The sequence below is a fragment of the Pelodiscus sinensis genome, chromosome 4 (assembly GCF_049634645.1).
Source record: "Pelodiscus sinensis isolate JC-2024 chromosome 4, ASM4963464v1, whole genome shotgun sequence".
NCBI classification, from domain to species: domain Eukaryota; kingdom Metazoa; phylum Chordata; order Testudines; family Trionychidae; genus Pelodiscus; species Pelodiscus sinensis.
The window spans coordinates 108457979-108479261 of NC_134714.1; the positions used below are offsets into that span (position 1 = coordinate 108457979).

At 42.9% G+C, this 21283-nt stretch overlaps 1 protein-coding gene across 4 annotated transcripts in view; it reads left to right on the forward strand.

Annotated features, from left to right (window-relative positions):
* Positions 1–21283, forward strand: part of RIC3 (RIC3 acetylcholine receptor chaperone) — a 38515-nt gene that overhangs the window by 10049 nt on the left and 7183 nt on the right. For all 4 annotated transcript variants that reach the window (XM_075928013.1, XM_075928012.1, XM_025186265.2 and 1 more), the window contains exons 2-4: positions 1133–1347; positions 2923–3001; positions 15829–15922. In XM_075928013.1, coding sequence (XP_075784128.1) covers positions 1133–1347; positions 2923–3001; positions 15829–15922 — 388 coding nt within the window. The remainder of the gene's footprint in view (positions 1–1132; positions 1348–2922; positions 3002–15828; positions 15923–21283) is intronic.

Consider the following 21283-nt stretch of genomic DNA (forward strand, 5'->3'; position numbering starts at 1 on the left):
TTGCTTGAGGCAAATGAGAGTTCACCTTTGCAGAACTAAGCACAGGCAGGCATCAGTTCCTTAATGTATGCTAAATTCACATTTTCAGAGTTATCTCCCCGGCCCTGAAGATGAGAAATGTTTTTTTTTTCTTAAATAGTGAAAATAGATTCTGTAGTCCAATTCTGGAGCAAGATGTGAATTGCAAAGCAATATTTTGTGACTGAGGGATAGCAGAATATATTGGATCCTGTCTATACTGTTTCCATTCTCACATTGTCTTGTCTTTGAGTCTATCACTCCATTAATAATTTTGTAAGTCAATTCTTTGTGCAACCTACATCTTCCTTGGATTAGAGATTAGTAATTAAAATAAGATCAGAAATACTAATTTCTTACATGAGCTGTAAATAATCCAGTATAGTTTACTGTGCAAAATAAGATCACAATTCTGCAACAACAACAACGAGAAGTCCTGTGGCACCTTATAGACTAACAGATTTATTGGAGCATAAGCTTTCCTGAGCAAAGACCCACTTCATCAGATGCATCTGATGAAGTGGGTCTTTGCCCATGAAAGCTTATGCTCCAATAAATCTATTAGTCTATAAGGTGCCACAGGACTTCTCGTTGTTTATGCAGATTCAGACTAACACGGCTCCCCCTCTGATACTGCAACAGGATCTGCTACCACGGACTCCTGCAGGGTTCCTTGAAGTACTTGTATACTGCATCTACACTAACAGATTCTGCTGCAGAATTAGGCCTGTCCCAGGAAAGATGTGTGTTTAGTTGCCTCTTGAGCTCAGAACCAGAAGTAGAGTTTCTGATTTCTAATGCAATCGCTGACCTTGACTTCCTCGTGGCCTTGGACAAGTTATCTATCAGTCTACCTCAGTTCTTATTTTATATTCATATCTCTATTTTCTCACCTGTAACATGAGGACAGAAATTATGATTACCTGTTTGACAATATTGCACGGAGAATAATTGGAAAGATAATTCACAATTTTATCTTTAGCAAGCCACCCCCTTTCAGTGATGCAAATATGGTACTTAAGAACACAGAGATGAAGCCATCCATGCAAACTATTTCACTTCCATAAGAATGTATATAAAATAACAGAAGAAAAATCTTCAATGTGTTTTTCAGGGAAGACAAGTCATTTTCCTCCAATGATGCATCACCAGGTGTCCCCTGAGGGCAGGTCTTCTGGTGCTCATTTTCCAAGGTCTCACCTGGCAGAGGCAGTTGCTAAGGCCAAGGGTAGTGGAGGAGGAAGTGGCAGTGGGAGAGGTCTCGTGGGGCAGATCATACCTATCTATGGATTTGGAATCCTTTTGTACATACTGTACATTCTGTTTAAGGTAAGAATAAATATCTGTCTTTAAAGCATTGATGCATCCCATGAAATCTTCTGAAAATTCTAAGTTTGTGCTTGTTTTTAAAAATCATTTAGACAAAAATATCTTTAGTTCAACCTAGCACAGAAGAAGATACAAATTAGTGAGTCAGCAATTTATGGAATAGTGACAAATAGGCAATATTCTGCATGATAGCTTTTACAATAGCAAATACTGTAAGGATATGTCTACATTACAGCCTTGGGTGTAATTTCAAACTTGTGTAGATGTACTCATGCTAGCTTGCTAAAAATAGCAGTTGGGGTATGACAGTGCAGCCCTAGCTGGTTCAGTGTAGATCTGATACTTAAATTGCAGCAAGGGTCTTTCTATAATTTAGGTCCCACTATTTTTAAGTTGGATTACAATTTTTTTTCTCCACAACATCTGAGAGAAATAGTTAAATCTATTTTTAATTAATTAATTAAAGAAAACAACATTAGCTGGTGTGAATCAGCAGTGCAGCATTGACATCCCTGGAATTCTCCTAGCTGAAGTTCTGGCCCAAAGAGAAGTTTAAAAAAATCACAGATTAAATACTTCAGAGGTAGCTTGTATTTTTTATGGATACTTATGCAGAAATGCCTAGTATTTACCCACATACATTTAAACTGGAGAAAATCGTGGCTCATACTACGTGATCATACAGTAGGTGTAAGGCGACCCTGATATAGGCTACAAGATGGGGAGTGAGAGCAGACTCTGTGGCTGTTACATCCTTTCCCATCCAGACTGGAAGGGAGCAAGTGAGCTGAAACAGTCACTCACTGTGCCAGCCTGCATGAGAGAGAAACCAGTTTCCATGCATAAAGGACTTGTGTCGCTTGCTTCTCTCCATAGAACAAGGGGTGAGCTAGGCACTGAACCATGGCTCAGAACAATTGGTAGTTTCTGTTCTGGAGAGCCCCATGTTCAGAAGAGGAGAAAGGCTTTTGCAGGCAATGAAAGATATGTTGGCTGGGCTGCTTAAGCACAGTTCAACAGCATCTAACCTCATACAGATGAAAGGGAGTGACTTAAGAGCATATCACTTTTTGGTAGATCCTGATTACATCTGTGTTGCTGTCAGTGTTAGTACAAAGCCAGCGAAGTACATAATGGCAGAAAGCTTTTGGCTAAGACAGAGTCAAATGGGTTAGAATGAATTCTCCACTCTCTCCTTCCCCCAGTATTTTGAAGAGCCAGTTTTGCCTCCAAGAAATCCTCTTGTAGTAGTGGGTGCTCTGTATACAGATGGAATATAGGATTAGGCCATTTGGAGTAATTTCATATTTTTAAAATGTAAATGTGCTGTTTATCAGTTAATCCTTAATTCTGATTTAAAAAAATCATTGGTTATAATACATGATAGCAGGTTTTGGTTAGCTAGGTTTCCGTAATTTTTCATGATTTTCGTCTGTTTTTTTTCCTCTGGTGGTATTTTTCATGTTTAATGTCTAGTATAATTTTAGCTTTCTCTCCTTGTCTTGCTTTGATGCCTTTTGAGTTTCTGTACTGCTGTTCTGTAACTTCTACAATAATAATTTTTTCCACTTACAGCTCTCTTCCAAGAGAAAAACCACTACAGTGGAGCGGAAATCTCCTGCTGCTATCCCTGGAAACATGAATAGGAAAATCAGTAAGTATTATTTCCAAGGTGCTTAGAAATTATCCACATAACCGTTTACAGAGTCATTGTCTTCTGGACACAAAGTAAAACTGCTGTTCCATATGAAATTAATGTTAGAGTTTTAACCCCTCTTTTGTCAGAATTTGTTTAAATAGGAATATAAAACAGCAAACATTATCTTATTTGCTGCTGTTGAAATAGCGCAGCTGTTGTAAATCAGGTGACTCCTCCATCACTTTATAAATTAATGTGTAAAATCAAAACTTTAAAGGCTTGAGATATTTACAATAAAAGGTGAAATGTGTAAAGGATGGGAGTGACACAACATGGTACAAAAAATGTCTGTTCTCTTCATTTGTTTCACTTACATCAATAATGTAGAGAGAATTTAAAAAAAAATTAAAGCACCATCATGTTGCTGGTGCTCATTAATAGTATAAAGGACACTCCATCAACAAAGCAACAAATAATACAATATAGAATGCAAAGTACAAAGTCCTCTGTCCACCTGACAGCAAAGTGCCACTAAAAATTATTCTCTATAGGCAAAATAAAGTTAATTGGGCATTCCACACAGACTCAGAAAATTGCATGATTGGGGGTTAGCAATAGAAAGAGGTGTTTCCATCTCCCCTTAAGCATGGAAGGAATTTGTCAAGTCCCTAATGATCACTTATGAAACCTGTCAATCAAACTTATAACGAAGTAAACTTCATCATTTAAAGTTGCAGTAAATAAAATATTTTTCCACCTTGCCTATATAGAATAATAGCAGCGCTGGTGTATGGTAGCATTTTACACCTTTAAAACATTGAACAAACTTTAGCTACTGAGTCTGTTGAGTATGGGCTTGATCCAGAGGTCATTGAAAGCAATGGGAGTTTCTGCTGACTTCATTGAATTTTTATATCAGGCCAAATAATTTTTTTAATGGCTCTAGCTCCAAAAAGAGCTCTCAGTCTAGGTGAGAATGTTAAAAGTCGAGAAGCAAAGTTCTCCCAGCTAAATGCCTTTTCTTAATGTGAATGTTCTGGGCAGTTACCAGATTGTCTGTAACGTTCTCTTCCCATTGCCACACTGTTTAAATAGCTGACAGGTTTGAAACAGCCAACTCACTCCCAGCTCTGTTGCCTCTATTTTCTTCTCTTTATTTTTAAATAGAATCATAGAACCATAGAGCTGGAAGAGACCTCAGAAGGTCATCAAGTCCAGCCCCCTGCTGTAGGCAGGACCAATTCCAATTAAATCAACCCAGCCAGGGCTTTGTCAGTCAAGACTTAAACACCTCTAGGGATGGAGTCGAGTATCAGAGGGGTAGCAGTGTTAGTCTGAATCTGCAAAAGCAGCGAGGAGTCCTGTGGCACCTTATAGACTAACCGAAGTGTTGGAGCATAAGCTTTCGTGGACAAAGATCCACTTCGTCAGATGCTCCTCGCCACTTCTAGGGATGGAGACTCCACTACTTCCCTAGGTAACCCATTCCAGTGCTTCACCACCACCCAGCTCTCACCTGTGGCTCCTCGTAGCTGTTTGCATGCGACAGCAGCCACACCCTGGGCAACGGCTTCGACTGGCCGGCGAAACCAGGTGAGGGTAGCCAATGGGCCCAAAACCCTCGGTGAGACAGGGAGTTGTCTATCCCAGCATTTGAAGACAGACTCCGGTGGATTGAGTTGGACCAGTAGAAGGTCCAATGGTCAAGAAGGCGGTCTCTGCAACTGTTGTGGAACACGTAGAGCAGGACAAGACACAGAAGACGCCCTGGCCACCCACTGCGCCCAGTCCCATCTCCAGCTGTCTTGACTTTCGTCTTGCTACAGGACCCAGATGGGAATTGGGAAGAGAGAGTGAGGTTGACGCTGCGCAACTTTTCCTCACTTAAATCCAAATCACGCTCAAGTCTCGACACCACATTATTACTATCATCATTATTGCAACCTTCGAAGTCCTGTGGCGATGGGCAAGTGATGAAGCAGCAGGTGTGGACACACTGGGAGCTGTAGTCACAGACCTGCACTCAGGTGGCTCAGGTTTAATGGTCGTTTCTCGCTGATCAAAGCAGCAGTGAAATCCGGCGTCTACCTGGGCGACTGAGCAGTCCTTTTTAGGAACGGACTGCTCACTTCCGTAGAATTGGGGAAGGGGCTAGAAAAGGTGCCCTAAACATTGCCTGCTTCACTACATCCGCGGCTGGTGGGAATCCCATTATGGCGGTCGAACAAATACAAATACAGGCAGTCCCCGGGTTACATGGATTCGATTTACATCGGATCCCTACTTACAAACGGGGTGAGGCAACCCCGCACTAGCTGGTTTTCCCACTATCAGACCAGGGAGACACAAAGCTAGCGCCCCACCCAGCAGACCAGGGAGACGCGGAGCGGCTTTTCTCAGCAGACACCTCAGCTTGAGAATAAAGGACTGAGGGAAGTGAGGTGTGGGAGAATAAAACTGAGCTCTGGAGAAATGTTTGGCTAGAGTTTCCCCTACAATATGTACCAGTTCCGACTTACATACAAATTCAACTTAAGAACAAACCTACAGTCCCTATCTTGTACGTAACCCGGGGACTGCCTGTAAACAGATTAAACATATGATGACATCGCTCACCATTGGAACTTGGAACGTGCACATGCTTTTGGACAACCCTACAACAGACAGACCAGAGAGAAGAACAGCCTTGGTTGCCAGAGAGCTTGCAAGATACAACATTGATATTGCAGCCCTCAGTGAGACTTGTTTAGCTAATGAAGGTTAGCTAACTGAAACTGGAGGTGGATATACTTTTTTCTGGAGCGGTCGTGGCACCGATGAGCGTTGCGATGCTGGAGTTGGATTTGCCGTCAGGAATCACCTTGTTCGGCAATTTGCCAGTCTTCCCAACGGTATGAATGATTGGCTTATGACACTACAGCTTCCGCTACAGATAGAAACCAAGCCACTCTGATCAGTGCCCATGCTCCCACAATGACTAACCTGAACGAGATGAAAGACAAGTTCTATGAAGAACTGGATTCCTTACTATCAGCTGCAAGTAGCACCGACAAGCTGATCCTGCTCGGTGACTTCAATGCAAGAGTAGGATGCGACTCAATAGCCTGGCATGGAGTCGTTGGCAGACATGGAGTGGGCAAATGTAACAGCAACGGCCTACTCCTACCGAAGACCTGTGCAGCACACGGCCTCCTTATCACCAACACAACGTTCTGCCTGCCTACCTCTTGGATGCACCCCCGCTCTAAACATTGGCATCTTATCGACTATGTCATTATCAGGAGAAAAGACAGGCAAGATGTCAGAGTGATCAAGGCCATGTGTGGTGCTGATTGTTGGACAAGATCACAGGCTCATTGTCTCCAAAATGAATCTCCGAATTAGAATGAAGAGGCGGCCACAAGGTAGCAAGTCTATAAAAAGAGTTAATGTGGCCAGGATAAAGAACCCGAGCATAGCCTCAGCATTGACTGAGGATCTAGAAAGCAGGCTTTCCAACCTGCACCTTGTAGGCAGCACTGTGGACAACTGGGAACTTTTATGGAATGCTATCCACTCATCTGCACTGAAGATTTTGGGACCCTCTTTGCGCAAGCAGCCCGACTGGTTCGATGAGAATGATGGGGAGATAGTCTCTACTTGCTGAAAAGCACCGCCTTCATCGTGCACATCAGAATGATCCATCATCAGCTGCCAAGAAGAATGCCTTTGCAAATGCTCGCAGGACAGTCCATAACAAACTGCATAAAATACAGGATGCTTGGTTAAGTGACCAGGCAGCTGAAATTCAGGGGCATGCTGACAGGAATGAACTGAAACGGTTCTATGCAGCCCTTAACACTCTCTATGGACCTCAGTCTCTCGGGAGCTTCCCCCTTATTAGTACAGATGGTTCAACTCTGATTACAGAGAAGGCTCAGATCCTGCAGAGATGGGCTGAACATTTTGAAGACATCCTCAACCAACCCTCATTAATCAACGATGAGGCTATTGAGAGGATTCCCCAGGTTGACATCAATGGCGCCATGGATGATCCACCGGTAGTAGCCAAAGTTTCACAAGCTGTTAGCCAGCTATCCAGCGGCAAAGCTCCAGGGGCAGACGCTATACCTGCAGAGGTCTATAAAGCTGGCGGTCACGTACTCACAGAGAAGCTCACAGAGTTCCAGTCTTTTTGGGAGCAAGGATCCATTCCTCAGGAACTCAAGGATGCATCCATTGTACACCTCTATAAGAGGAAGGGCAATCAACAGGTATGTGACTATCATCGGGGAATTTCGCTGCTTTCCATCGCAGGTAAAATCCTTTCAAGAGTGATGTTAAATCGTTTGGTCACTCATCTGGAGTGTGGCCTGCCGGAGTCACAATGTGGCTTTCGTAAGGGCCGCGGGACTATTGATATGATCTTTGCCACGTGCCAACTTCAGGAGAAATGTCAGGAGCAGAATCGTGAACTTTACACAACCTTTGTTGACCTCACGAAAACCTTCGACACTGTCAGCTGACAAGGTCTGTGGAGGATCATGTCAAAGTTTGGCTTCCCCCCCAAATTCATTCAGATGGTACGCCAGTTTCATGATGGCATGATGGCCAGAGTGCTAGACGGTGGAGAATCTTCTAAGGCATTCCCAGTCACCAATGGCGTCAAACAGGGCTGTGTACTCGCACTTACACTGTTCAGCATCATGTTTACTGCTATGCTGAATGATGCCTTTCAGGACAGCATTGCCGGAATCAGCCTTAAGTACAGAGTGGACAGGAATCTTTTCAACCTGAGGAGACTTCAGGCTATCACCAAAGTGAAAGAGACTGTTCTGAGAGACTTCTTGTTTGCCGATGATTGTGCCTTGTATGCTGGCTCTGAAGCAGAGATGCAAGTCAGTGTGGACAAGTTCTGCACAGCTTGTGACAACTTTGGACTCACCATCAACAGCAGAAAGACCGAAGTCATGTATCAGCCTGTCCCTTATGCACCGTACACAAAACCCACAATCACAGTCACAGGACGGATGCTACAGGCGGTGGACCAGTTCACTTACCTCGGCAGTACTCTTTCCCATGCAGCTAACATTGACATAGAAGTCACGTGCAGAATAGCGAAGGCAAGTTCTGCTTTTGGTAGACTGCGCCCCACTGTATGGGAACGTTGAGGAATCAGCCAAGCAACAAAATTGAAGGTCTACAGAGCCGTGGTACTCACCACCCTCCTGTATGCCTGTGAAACGTGGACTGTGTATCGGAGGCACACAAGACAGCTTAATCACTTCCACATGACTTGTCTTTGCATAATATTACGCATCGGATGGCAAGACAAAACACCGGAAACTGAGGTTCTCTCTAGAGCAAGTTTATCGTCAGTCCACACTCTGCTGATGAGTGCACAGATTAGATGGGTAGGTCATGTCATTTGTATGCCGGATGAACGTATACCTAAGCAGCTCCTTTTTGGGGAACTCTTTACTGGTAAACGCTTGCATGGTGGACAGAGGAAACATTACAAAGATACACTCAAGGCCTTCCTGAAGTTGTTCAGAATTGATACAACCACCTGGGAGTCGCTGGCACACAACCGCCCTGACTGGCGCAGTCTCATTCACAAGGGATGCCAAGTTCTCAAAACAAGGTGCATCTCTGAAGCACAACACAAGAGCGTGCTGCGCAAGTCCAAAGCTACCAGCGCAATGGTTGCAATGCCTATACCTGGCTACCCGACATGTTCCAGGACATTTGGTGCCTGAAATGGCCTGATAAGTCATCTTCGGACACACTGTATCCAGTCTCAAAGTACTTAGTGGTGTTGAGGTCTTCATTGACCACGATGGACGAACAACAAGTGAAATAGTTTTTCCTAATATCCAATCTGGACCTCTTCCACCGCAGCTTCAGACCATTGTTCCTTGTTCTGCCATCTGTCACTATTGAGAATAGCCTTTCTCCAGCCTCTTTGGAACCTCCCTTCAGGAAGTTGAAGGCTGCTATTAAATCCCCCCTCACTCTTCGTTTCTGCAGACTAAACAGACCCAACTCCCTCAGCCTCTCCTCGTAGGTCATATGCTCCAGCCCCCTAATCATTTTGGTTGCCCTCCGCTGGACCCTCTCGAATGCATCCACATTCTTTTTGTAGTGGGGGGCCCAGAACCAGACACACTACTTCAGATGTGACCTCACAAGAGCCGAATGAAGGGGAATAATCACATCTCTGGATCTGCTGGCAATGCTCCTCCTAATGCAGCCTAATATGCCATTAGCCTTCTTGGCTACAAGGGCACACTGTTGACTCATATCCAGCTTCTCATCCACTGTAATCCCCAGGTCCTTTTCTGCAGAACTACTACTTGGCTGGTTGGTCCCCAGCCTGTAACAGTGCTTGGGATTCTTCCATCCCAAGTGCAGGACTCTATACTAGTCCTTGCTGAACCTCATCAGCAGGGGTTGACAAATTATGGAAAACCCTACTTGACAGACAAAAAAGGGACTCCCCATCCTCCCCCACAAAAAGTGTTTTTAATGGCATAAATTCCTAATAAGAATAAGAACAGTAATTACTAATAAGTTATTAATAAATATCTTATAAACCTGTCTTTTCTCTCTGCTGCCATGTCTCCTCCCCTTTCTCCATCAGCTCCCTTGCTGCCCTCCAACCCCTCACCTTCCTCTGCTGTCCTGACTCCTGCCCTTCTCACTCCCCTCAGCCCTCCTGAGACCTGCCCCCCTCCACCAGCCCTTCTCTCCCCCCTCTGCCCACTCCTACAGTAGCCCCACTCTGATCATGTGAGCTACCCCTTCTCATTCCCTCTCCTAAAACCTCCCTCTACACACCTACACTGCCTCTCTCCTCTGGTGCTGGTCCCTCCCCTACAGGTGTCTGCCCTTCTGCTTCACCCCCAGAATCCGTTGGCACCTGCACCCTCCTGGTGCCTCCCCCTTTGTCCTCTTTTTCCCTGATACCCACCCCCTCACCACCCTCTGCCCCCATTCCCTTCATGCCCCGTGCCCTCACAGATGCTTTGCTCCATCCCTGCCTTCTTCATGCCCACCCCTTCTTTCAAGCCTTCTCCCAGCACCTCCCCTCCTGCCTCTCTGTGCCCTCACACATGACTTGCTCCATCCCCACCCCTTCTTTCAAGCCTTCTCCCAGCACCTCTCCCTTCCTCCTCTAGCCCCCAATGCCCTTCCCCTCTCCTATCCTCTCCCAGCATCACCCTGTCCCCCCTCCCACTGACATCTCCCCTCCTGCTCTTTTCCTCATTGTCTGCACTTGACCCCCTGGCATTTCTCTCTCCTGCACTCCTGTCCCTTGGTGCCTTCTCCTTTCTTGTTCTTCTTCTCCTGACCTCCTCCTCTCCCATCCCCTCAGCACAAGCCCCTTCCCCATATTTTTCCCCTCCCCTCCCCACAGCCCAGCCCCTTCCACTCCCCCAGGGCCAGCTTTAGGTTTTTTGCTGCCCCAAGCAAAACATCCCCCCCCTTTTTTTGGTTGTCTTTTACACGTTTGCATTTTGCAATGGTTTTTGTTTGTTTGTTTGTTTTTTGTTTTTGTCCCGGCATTTTAGCCCTATAAATAGCAAATAGCATTTTCATTCGTTTTTTTTTCCATAAAGGCAAAGGCGCTTCAAGTGAACTCCTCCTTTCACTTACTGCTGGGTCACAACAGCCTTTTCCCTTCCCTGTCCTGCCCCTACCTATGGATAAGCTCCCTTCACTCCCGACCCACAGGGGGAGCAGGGTGCAGGGACAGCACAGAGCCAGAGGGGTGCAGGGAACAGTGAAGGGGTACAGGGGTGGCGTGGGGAATGGGAGGAACAGAGTCAGAGGGACGCAGGGATCAGGGGAAGCACAGGGAATGGGACACGGGGAACGAGAGGGGCAGAGGGATCGTGGTCTAGGGACAGCACAGAGCTGGGGGGGCAGGGATAGGAGGGAGCAGGATGTGGGGTGCGGTGGAGGCACGGAGAATGGGACGCAGAGAATGGGAGTGGCAGAGGGATCGGGGTCTAGGGGCAGTGCAGTGAATGGGCAGTACAGAGCTTGGGGGGCAGGGATCGGGGGGAGCAGGGTGTGGGGTTCAAGGGTGGCGCAGAGCCAGAGGGTCGCAGGGAAGAGGGAGAGCAGCTTGGGAAATGGGCAGCGCCGAGACAAAGGGGGGGCTGGAGCCGTGGCAGGACTGGAGCCGGTGGGGCGGGCCCTGGCTGTGCTGCGCGCCGCGGCCAGCTCCCAAGGACACGCGGCCAGGGCTCTTTAAAATCAGCGGGGCCACGTCATCCTGGCATCCCGCCCCGTCTCCTCGTGCTAGAGCTTCACGCAGGCAGCCCGGTGGCAAGAATCGCCGCACTTTCCCCTTCCCAGCGGCAGTCTGCTCCTCCGCCAACCAGTGGATTGGATGGGATCGTGCCACCCTTAGTGCGGGCTTCCGCCAGCCCGTTGCAATGGCCCACCTGGCCAGTCCACTCTGTCACTCTCCAGCTGGTAAAATCTACTCACCATGGGCGAGCGGGTGAGTGTATTTGTCGAGCCCTGCTCATCAGATTTCTTGTGGCCCAATCCTCCAATTTGTCTAAGTCACTCTGGCCCCTATCTCTGCCCTCGAGTATATCAGCCTCTCCCCCTAGCTTAGTGTCATCTGCAAACTTGCTGAGGTTGCAATTCATCCCCTCGCCCAGGTCATTAATAAAGATATTGAACAAAACCGGTCCTAGAACCGAACCTTGGGACACTCTTCTAGAAACTGACCGCCATCCTGACATTGGCCGTTGATCACTACCCGCTGGACCCGACCTTCTAGCCAGCTTTCTATCCATCTTACCATCCATTTATCCAATCAACATTCCCTTAACTTGCTGGCCAGAATATTGCGGGAGACCGTATCAAAAACCTTGCTAAAGTCAAGGTATATCGCATCCACTGACTTTCCCATGTCTATAGAGCCAGTTACCTCATCATAGAAGCTAATCAGATTGGTCAGGCATGACTTGCCCTTCGTGAATCCATGCTGGCTATTCTTGATCACTTTCCCCTCTTCCAAGTGCCTCAAAATGGATTCCTTAAGGATCCCTTCTGTGATTTTTCCAGGGACTGAGGTAAGACTGACTGTCCTATAGTTCCCTGGATCGTCCTTCCTCCCTTTTTTAAAGATGGGCACTACATTTACTTTTTTCCAGTCATCCGGGATCTCTCTCGATCTCCATGATTGGTAACTTTGTAGTAATTAAAAATGGGACACTCCAACAGGGATGTCGATACCTTCTCTGCCCCACTGAGGCCCCAACTCTTCCCCTGAGGTGCCACCCCCCATTTGTTTTTCTTCCTCCCGCTCCCCAGTGCCTATGCTTCCTCTCTATTCTGCAGACACACACCCCACACATCGGGGTCAAGAGAGAAGGGCTTGCCTGCCGAGCTGGGTCTGGGAGCTGCAGCCACCCAACATAGGTAGGAGACAGCTTTGGCTGACTAGGGTTTAGCAGGTAATAGCCTGGCACCTCCCACTTTCCTTGCCATCAATAACCAAAATTTGGGTGTTTTCTCAGTAATACTGCCCAGTCATGGTCAACCCCCTTTCAACCAGATTTTCCAGTTCAAAACCGAGCTCCTGGCAGTTAAAGAATCTGTCACTAGTCAAATGGGAGGTCAAAGAAAAGGAAGTTTTTCTTCACTCAGCGCACAGTCAACCTGTGGAACTCCTAGCCACAGATGTGGTGAAGGCTAAAACTTTAACAGAGCTAGATAGATTCATGGAGGTTGACTGTGTGCTGAACGAAGAAAAACTTCCTTTTGTTTGTTTTAAACTTGCTAACTATTAATTTCATTTGGTGCCCCTTAGTTCTTATTTTGTGGGAATAAGTAAATAACTTTTCCTTATTCACTTTTTTCATATCAGTCATGATGTGATAGACCTCTACCATATCCCTCCTTAGTCTCCTCTTTTCTAAGCTGAAAAGTCCAAGTCTTTTATACCTCTTCATATGGGACCTGTTCCAAACCCCAAATCTTTTTTGGTTGCCTTTTTCTGAATCTTCTCCAATGCCAATATATCTTTTTTGAGATGAGCCAACCACATCTGTACACAATAAGGCAATAAGATATTTTTTGTCTTATTCTCTATCCCTTTTTAAATGAGTCCTAACATTCTGTTTGCTTTTTTGACTGCCGCTGCACACTGAGTGTATGTTTTCAGAGAACTATCCACATTAACTCCAGAATCACTCTCTTAAGTAGTTGTAGTAAAATTAGTCCCCATCATATTGAATTGAGTTGGGATTATTTTTACCAATGTGATTACTTTACATTTATCAACATTTAATTTCATTTACCATTTTGTTGCCCAGTCAGTTTGGTGAGATCTTTTTGAAGCTCTTCACAGTCTGCTTTGGTCTTAACTATCTTGAGCAGTTTAGTATCATCTGCAAATGTTGCCACCTCACTGTTTATCCCCCCCCCTTTTTTTTAGATTATTTATAAATAACTTGAATAGGATGGGTCCCAAGACAGACATAAGAACATAAGAATGGCCGTACTGGGTCAGACCAAAGGTCCATCTAGCCCAGTAGCCTGGCTGCCGACAATGGCCAACACCAGGTGCCCCAGAGGGGGTGGACCAAAGACAATAATCAAGTGATTTGTCTCCTGCCATCCTTCTCCAGCCTCTGACAAACAGAGGCCAGGGACACTATTTCTATCCCCTGGCTAATAGCCTTTTATGGACCTAACCTCCATGAAATTATCTAGCTTCTCTTTAAACTCTGTTATAGTCCTAGCCTTCACAGCCTCCTCTGGCAAGGAGTTCCACAGGTTGACTACGTGCTGTGCGAAGAAGAACTTTCTTTTATTAGTTTTAAACCTGCTTCCCATTAACTTCATTTGGTGTCCTCTAGGTCTTCTATTATGGGAACTAATAAATAACTTTTCTTTATTCGCCCCCTACACACCACTCATGATTTTATATACCTCTATCATATCCCCCCTTAGTCTCCTCTTTTCTAAACTGAAGAGTGTCAGTCGCTTTAACCTCTCTTCATATGGGACCTGTTCTAAGTCCCTAATCATTTTAGTTGCCGTTTTCTGAACCCTTTCTAAGGCCAAAATATCTTTTTTGAGGTGAGGAGACCACATCTGTACACAGTATTCAAGATATGGGCGTACCATAGTTCTATACAGGAACAGTAAGATATTCTATCTTATTTTCTGTCCCTTTCTTAATAATTCCTAAGATTCTATTTGCCTTTTTGACCGCCGCTGCACACTGTTTGGAAGTTTTCAGAGAACTATCCACGATAACTCCAAGATCTCTTTCCTGATTTGTCGTAGCCAAATTAGCCCCCATCATACTGTACTGTACAAATTAGACCCTTGGGGGACCCCACGAGTTACCTCTCTCCACTCAGAAAATTTACCATTTATTCCTACCCTTTGTTTCCTGGCTTTTAACCAGTTATCAAACCATGAAAGAACCTTCCTTCTTATCCCATGACAACTTACTTTACTTAAGAGTCTTGTTGACCCCCTCGAAGAACTCTAGTGGATTAGTAAGGCATAATTTCCCTTTACAGAAACCATGTTGGCTTTTCTCCAACAAATTATGTTCATCTATGTGTCTGTCAATTTTATTCTTTACTATAGTTTCAGCTCATTTGCCCAGTACTGATGTTAGACTTACCCGTCCGTAGTTGCCAGGATCAGCTCTAGAGCCTTTATTAAATATTGGCATCATGTTAGCTATCTTCCAGGCATTAGATACGGAAGGTGATTGAAAGAATAGGTTACAAACCACAGTTAATTGTTCCAAAATTTCCAATTTGAATTCTTTTAGAATTCTTGGGTGAATGTCATATAGTTTCGGTGACTTGTTACTGTTAAGTTTATCCATTTGTTCCAAAACCTCCTCTAGTGACACCTCAAACTGGGACAGTTCCTCAGATTTGTCACCAAAATGAATGGCTCAGGTTTGATAATCTCCCCAATATCCTCTGCTGTGAAGACTGTAGCAGAAGAATTCATTTAGCTTCTCTTCAATTACTTTATCATCTTCAAGTGCTCCTTTAGCATCTCTATCGTCCAAGGGCCCCACTGATAGTTTAGCTGGCTGCCTGCTTCTGATGTACTTAAAATACATTTTGCTATTACTTTTTGAGTTTTTGTCTAGCTGCTCTTCAGACTCCTTTTTGCCTTTTCTTAATATATTTTTACACTTAATTTGAGAAAGTTTATGTTCCTTTCCATTTCCCCCACAAGAATTTGACTTCCACTTTTTAAAAGATGTCTTTTTATCTGAATCTGCTTCTTTTATTTATTTGTTAAACTATTGTGGCACTTCTGGTTCTCATGCTGTGCTTTTTAAATTTGGGGTATACATTTAAGTTGGGCCTCCCACTTAAAGAGCAAGTTCCTTGAACTGTCTCTCTGTATCCTTACATCCATGAAGGGCCAGATATCTGAAAGCAGAACATGTATTAACTTGAATGGCTTTGAATCTTTATTCACAAGAATTGAATAGGTAAAGAACTCTTGATTTTACAACAAGGCATTATAACAATATATGTTCCTTGACGACATAAGATCATCAGATCACTTCAGTCCACATATCAAGTGGTTGCTCATTAGCCATTCTGAGAAGATGCTTTCTATACATCTATGTGCCTTTTGGGAACCTCTCTACTCCTTTTTTTATAACTGGAGAAGTGAAAGCAAATGTTTCCAATAATTTTATGGAGACTGAAATATATCTGCTCTTCTTAGATCCCTCAAAGATCAAGTTTTTGCTTGATAAAGTGTTTGCTGAGACAAACATTCTGTAATACTACTAGAGGAATATGTTTTCAGAGCTGATAGTGGTTGTGTTTGTTTTTCAGCTGACTATGAGCTAACACAACTACAAGAAAAGCTGAGAGAGACTGAGGCGGCTATGGAAAAATTAATCAATAGAGTAGGACCTAATTGTGACAGGTATGTTTTATATTACAGGAATTTAAAGAAGAAGAGTAGATAAATTAAACTTGCTTTGTATCAAAATGTAAATCTCTTATATATGTCAGAATTTTAATTGCTTCTGCTTCACAGTGTTGACACACAGTTTTGCTCTGTTGTTCACATTTTTCTTTTCAAGTTCCATATTAAATTGTTTTTTCCAAGGTCAGTTTCCTTAAAGGGGAACACCTGCGCCCCATTGTATGTACTATGTAATTTGGGAGATATCTATGTCTAAATTGAACATGAAAATATCTTGGGCTCAAAAGCAAAGCAAAAATACACAATCTTCCATAGCCAATGAATTTTCTGAATTTTACCACAGATGACTACTTCATTTTCTGTTCCCTTCCAGTGTTGAGTATTTTTTTATAAAACATTAATGTGGTTATACTTTCTATAGTATAACCTTTTTGAATCTCTGTAAAATGTTTCCTTAGGGGCAAGGCTGCATATTAATCTGTTTCATTAAGCAATTTCCACTAGTTTGATTTGCAAACCCACTTAGTTAATAAAAATGAAAAAAGAAAATTTGCTAAATTAGTGTTTGAAAATGTTTTTCTTTGTTATATTGCTCACTAATATTTGTGCAAAGCTTCTTAATATATATGTTATGTTTACAATTATTTTGAAATAATGATTGAAGATTCTTTCACAAAAAGCTGAATTATAACTCCAAGATATAAGAGTTGTATTTGGCTGTAATATGAAAGTTGAATACGTTGAGATTTTGTTACAAAATTACAAATTTTGTAATCTGTTCCCATTTCCTTATAATTTTAATTGTATACTCTTTACATCTAGAATGAAAAACCTTAGCACTGCTCTAATTTTGTTTCTAATTGTTTATATGTTTTTTTTAAGGGGTTGGTCCAATGCCCTGTGAAGTCAGTGGGAGACCAGAATGAGATTTTAAAAACCTCCAGAACTAGGGCTTAGAACTAGAATTTTTGTTTGGGCCTTTGTAAAAATAGGGTTGATTTGTAAAATTTGTTTCTGGATTGAAATTTTGATCTCCCCTACATCCCATCTGCACAAATCTCTGGGTTTTATAGTACATTATAGTACTACTTGTAGGCCTGTCTTGATGTGAGTAGTTAAATATGGGAGATTTTGTGGAAGACGGGATTTGGGAGGTAACTAGACCTGCAGGCTAAATACAGAAAGTTTGTGCTGGAATAAGTAAAAGGGTCAGTAAACTAGAAGATAGAATATTTGAGCTAGCTAAGGGTTCATGTAGGCTGCATGTTTTTTTTTCGGAAAAACAGATGTTTTTCCGAAAAAACTTCACTTACGTCCACACTGCTATTGCTTTCTTTCGAAAGAAAATTGGAAGAACGCAGGGGTTTTTCCAACATTGGTAAACCTCATTCTACTGGGAAAAACGCCTTTTCTGAAAGAGCTCTTTCAGAAAAAGGCATGTGTGGACAGGAAAGAAGGAGTTCTTTCAAAAGAACAGGAAAGAGGAAAAAGCACAGGTGCCCTGGTGCCCACTCCATCCATAATAATCACATCTTAAATGCAAGATAGTGTCCGTTTATTGTGGACACTATCTTTTAAAAAAGCAGATTTGCTTTTTCAATGCGCTTTGGCAGTGTGGATGCTCTCTTTTGGAAGAAGTTTTTTTAGAAGATCTCTTCTAAAAAAGCTTCCTACACAAGATGCTTGCAGTCTAGACATACCACCAGACAAAAGGGGGGAACACCAAGATAACCATTCAACTGCAAACAAAATGACAATGGATAGTAGAAGTCAGGAGCATTAAAATAAAGTAGAGTAAATCATGGGCAGCACAGGAACCATGCATCCTATACTGGGACTCTTCGCTCATAGAAACAGAAGACTTTTAAAGGAGTAAAGGGATTTTTTTGGTAAATATTAACAGAAAGAGAGGTAAGATTCTGAGAAGGAAGAGGGTTAGACAACAGAATACATTTATTACAAAATATAGATTGTTAGATAATTATCTGATTAAGGGCATGATGAATCATAAAGCTTTGAAACAATCTCAAAACGATCTCGAAATTCTCAGTCTTCTCTCTTGTACAGATGTAATCCATTCCCAGTTTGTCTGATTTGTCTCATAGTGAAGACTGTTTACAGGAAAAATTTAATTTCCCTTGTTAAAGTTCTTATATCTGTCACCTTCATATAACCTTATTTTATTGTCCTTCCCAGTTTATTATAGCATTCACATATTAATCCATAAAAATAGTACAATAAATAATCTTCAATCTATCTTTAATTCTCAAAAAGAACAATTTAAAACACTCATTAACTGTATTTTACCGTAAGATTTAGCAGCCTGTGCAGTATTGTTCATGAACTTAAAGTGCAGCTTAACTCTGAAAGTGATTTACATATCAGATTTGCTCAGGTAACAATTAAAAAGATTTTTCCAAGTTCTCATCCTACAAACTCAACTTGGGATCTGAAGGTCAAGCTAGGACATGGGTTCCCAAACTGGGGGGGGGGGGGGGCGTGAAGAAATTCCAAGGGGGGCGCGAGGCAACCTACCCTCTTCCCTTCCCCTCGGTCAATCTCCCCCCCTAAGTTTCGCTGCTCTTTTTGGTTTTTGGCCCCGGTCAGTTCCTTTTTTTTTTTTCTTTCTCTTTTCTCAACAAGTTTTGCTGCTATTGGGGGGCGGGGACGTGAGGGTTTCTCAAAAATCAAAAAGGGGGCATGATGCCAAAAAGTTCGGAAACCACTGAGCTAGGATCTTTCAAGCAAGGGTATAAGAAGGGTAGCTGTGTTACTCTGGATCTGCAAAAGCAACAAGGAGTCCTGTAGCACCTTATAGACTAACAGATGTATAGGAGCATAAGCTTTCATGGGCAAAGACCCACTTCGTAAGATGCATATAGTGGAAATATCCAGAGGCAGGTATAAATATTCAGGCCAGAATCAGGCTAGAGATAACGAGATTAATTCAATCAGGGAGGATGAGGCCCACTTGTACGAGGAGTAAGGGAGGTCAGAGGAAGAGTGCTGTACTTAGAAATAAATGCTGCATAGATGCTCTGAATTTCAGAGTAAGTTATTTCAAAATAAGCTACGCAATTGATGTAGCTCAATTTCCATAGTTCATTTCGAGTTAAGCCCTGCTGTGTAAACGCATCCTCACTTAAATATTCTGTTGTTGACGCATAGACCAGCAAAGAATGTATGTTTTTCCTAAAGTGGGGTTATGCAGAAATGAGTATAACAAACAGTAAAACCATTCTTTAACATTTTAATAAACATCTCTGCCTCACACAGGGAGCAGCTATACAGGATAAGAAACTGCATTTACTAGTTACTCTTTATAGCAGAGCTGCATTTTCACATAACATAGTTTTGCAGTTTAAATTTTCTTTAGTCTTAAATTTGCTTTAGTCATAGATAAATTTTGCTTCTGATTTTATTTAATTATAGTTAGCAAAAGAATGTAGAAAATGGTATATTTCTCATTCAGCATATCTGCTCCAGTAGGCATGTTTTTCAGACTTGGACATCTGATTCTAACAAATAGCTCCACTCAAGTGAGCACTGATATGCCCAAATGTCTGTTTGATACAGAGCTGTCTTGAAAGCCCAAAGGTAGTTTGAGGGAAACTCATTTTGGAATCTCGACTCACTAGCTCTCTGAATCTCTTCTGTTTATTGATAAGAAAAAAAAAATCTCATTTTCTCTCAGCAGTGCAGAGTCAATGAAATTGAAGAGCTGGAATATTTATTTATTTATTGGCTAGTGCATGAATGAAATTCTTAGCTCTGTTCAGCTGCAAAGTCTTTGTTTCTGATGAATTAGGTAGAAATTTTCTTTAATGGAGATTGCCTATCTTCTAGAACTGGAAGGGACCTTAAAAGGTCATGAAGTCCAGTCCCCTTGCCTTCACAGCAGGACCAAGTACCATCCCTGACAAATTTTTGCCCTAAATGGCCTTAGCAAGGATTGAACTCACAACCCTGGGTTTAGCAGGCTAATGCACAACCCACTGAGCTATCCCTCCCCCAACTACTTTGTAAGTTACAAAATCGTGTTTATAGAAATCATCTTTTTACCATAAACTGAACACATGCTGTGGAAATTGAGAGGGAATAAATATAAAATTCCATGAAGCCATTTTTACAGTATCACTTCTGCCTATATATGAAGATGAAGGCTCCAAACTGAAGTGTTTGAGACACTTAAGTTAGATTACAGATTTTCATTGCAATCATGATAGCTCCTTAGGAACTGTTATGATCTCAGCACATGTATATAAAAACGTTATATCTGCCAATGAGTATTTTGGGACGCCACAGTACAGCATGTGCTTCATTGACATGACAAATTGTAACAGCTCTTTTGGAGCTACAAGCAAGCACAGTAAGAATGAAGTACTGTTGCACTCTGAAATGATCATGCTCCTACACTTCAGTTAGTCTATAAGGTGCCACAGGACTCCTCGCCGCATTTCTTCCACAGTAAACTGTCTGCCGCCTCCTCCTATGCAGTGTCCAGGCAGACAGGGTATCCCATGTAGACATTTACCTGTACAGAAGACCAGCACCATAGTTTATGCAGCATTTAAGTTTCACTTAAGTCCAAGTTTGAGGGCTTTGGTGGTATGTAAATAGTGCATAGGACTTGTGCCTACCCTTCTGCACGGGGTGAATTTCACTGTCTGAGCAAGCCATTTAAAGCCTCAGTGTTGAACCTTACTCAGGAGTTTCAAATACAAGTCGTATAGAGAGCTGAACACCTTTTAATAGACTTTACCATGTGCTAGGACCTTGCCTGAGCCGATTCATGTCAGCTCTCGGTGGCTGGCTGCCGTCTCAAGATATAGGTGATATTTATTCAGTTTATATATATTTTTGTCTTTGGAAAAAGGGGATTAAGCTGGCAGTTCTCTTTCAGCTACAGCCCACGGTAGACAACTGACAAAATCCATTTGTTACGGGAGGATACATAACATTCATCTCAAATACATGCATTCACACTCCACAACTGCACACTTCAGATATTTATCACTTGTCATCTCAGACCCAGACCAATTTTATGGAGTGAATTCTGCTATCAAAGTTCAGTGGGACCAAGAGGTGGAATTTGGCCCTAACTGATTTATACCAGCATGGTGCAATTTTATCAAACAACACTGGTCAAGTCCATAAAAGCTTGCTGTTTGGAAATGCCCTATTGCCTGATTTTAGCAATGGAAATGGAACTTATGGGCAGCAGTTCTGACAGTCAAAATGAGAAAGCATTATCATAAAATCCATCAGCTCTGTAAACATTATATCCTGGTTTCTAGTTTTAGACTGTATGTAGAATTTTAACTGTAACAAGCGTTTGAGTGAAGAACAAGTGTCTTC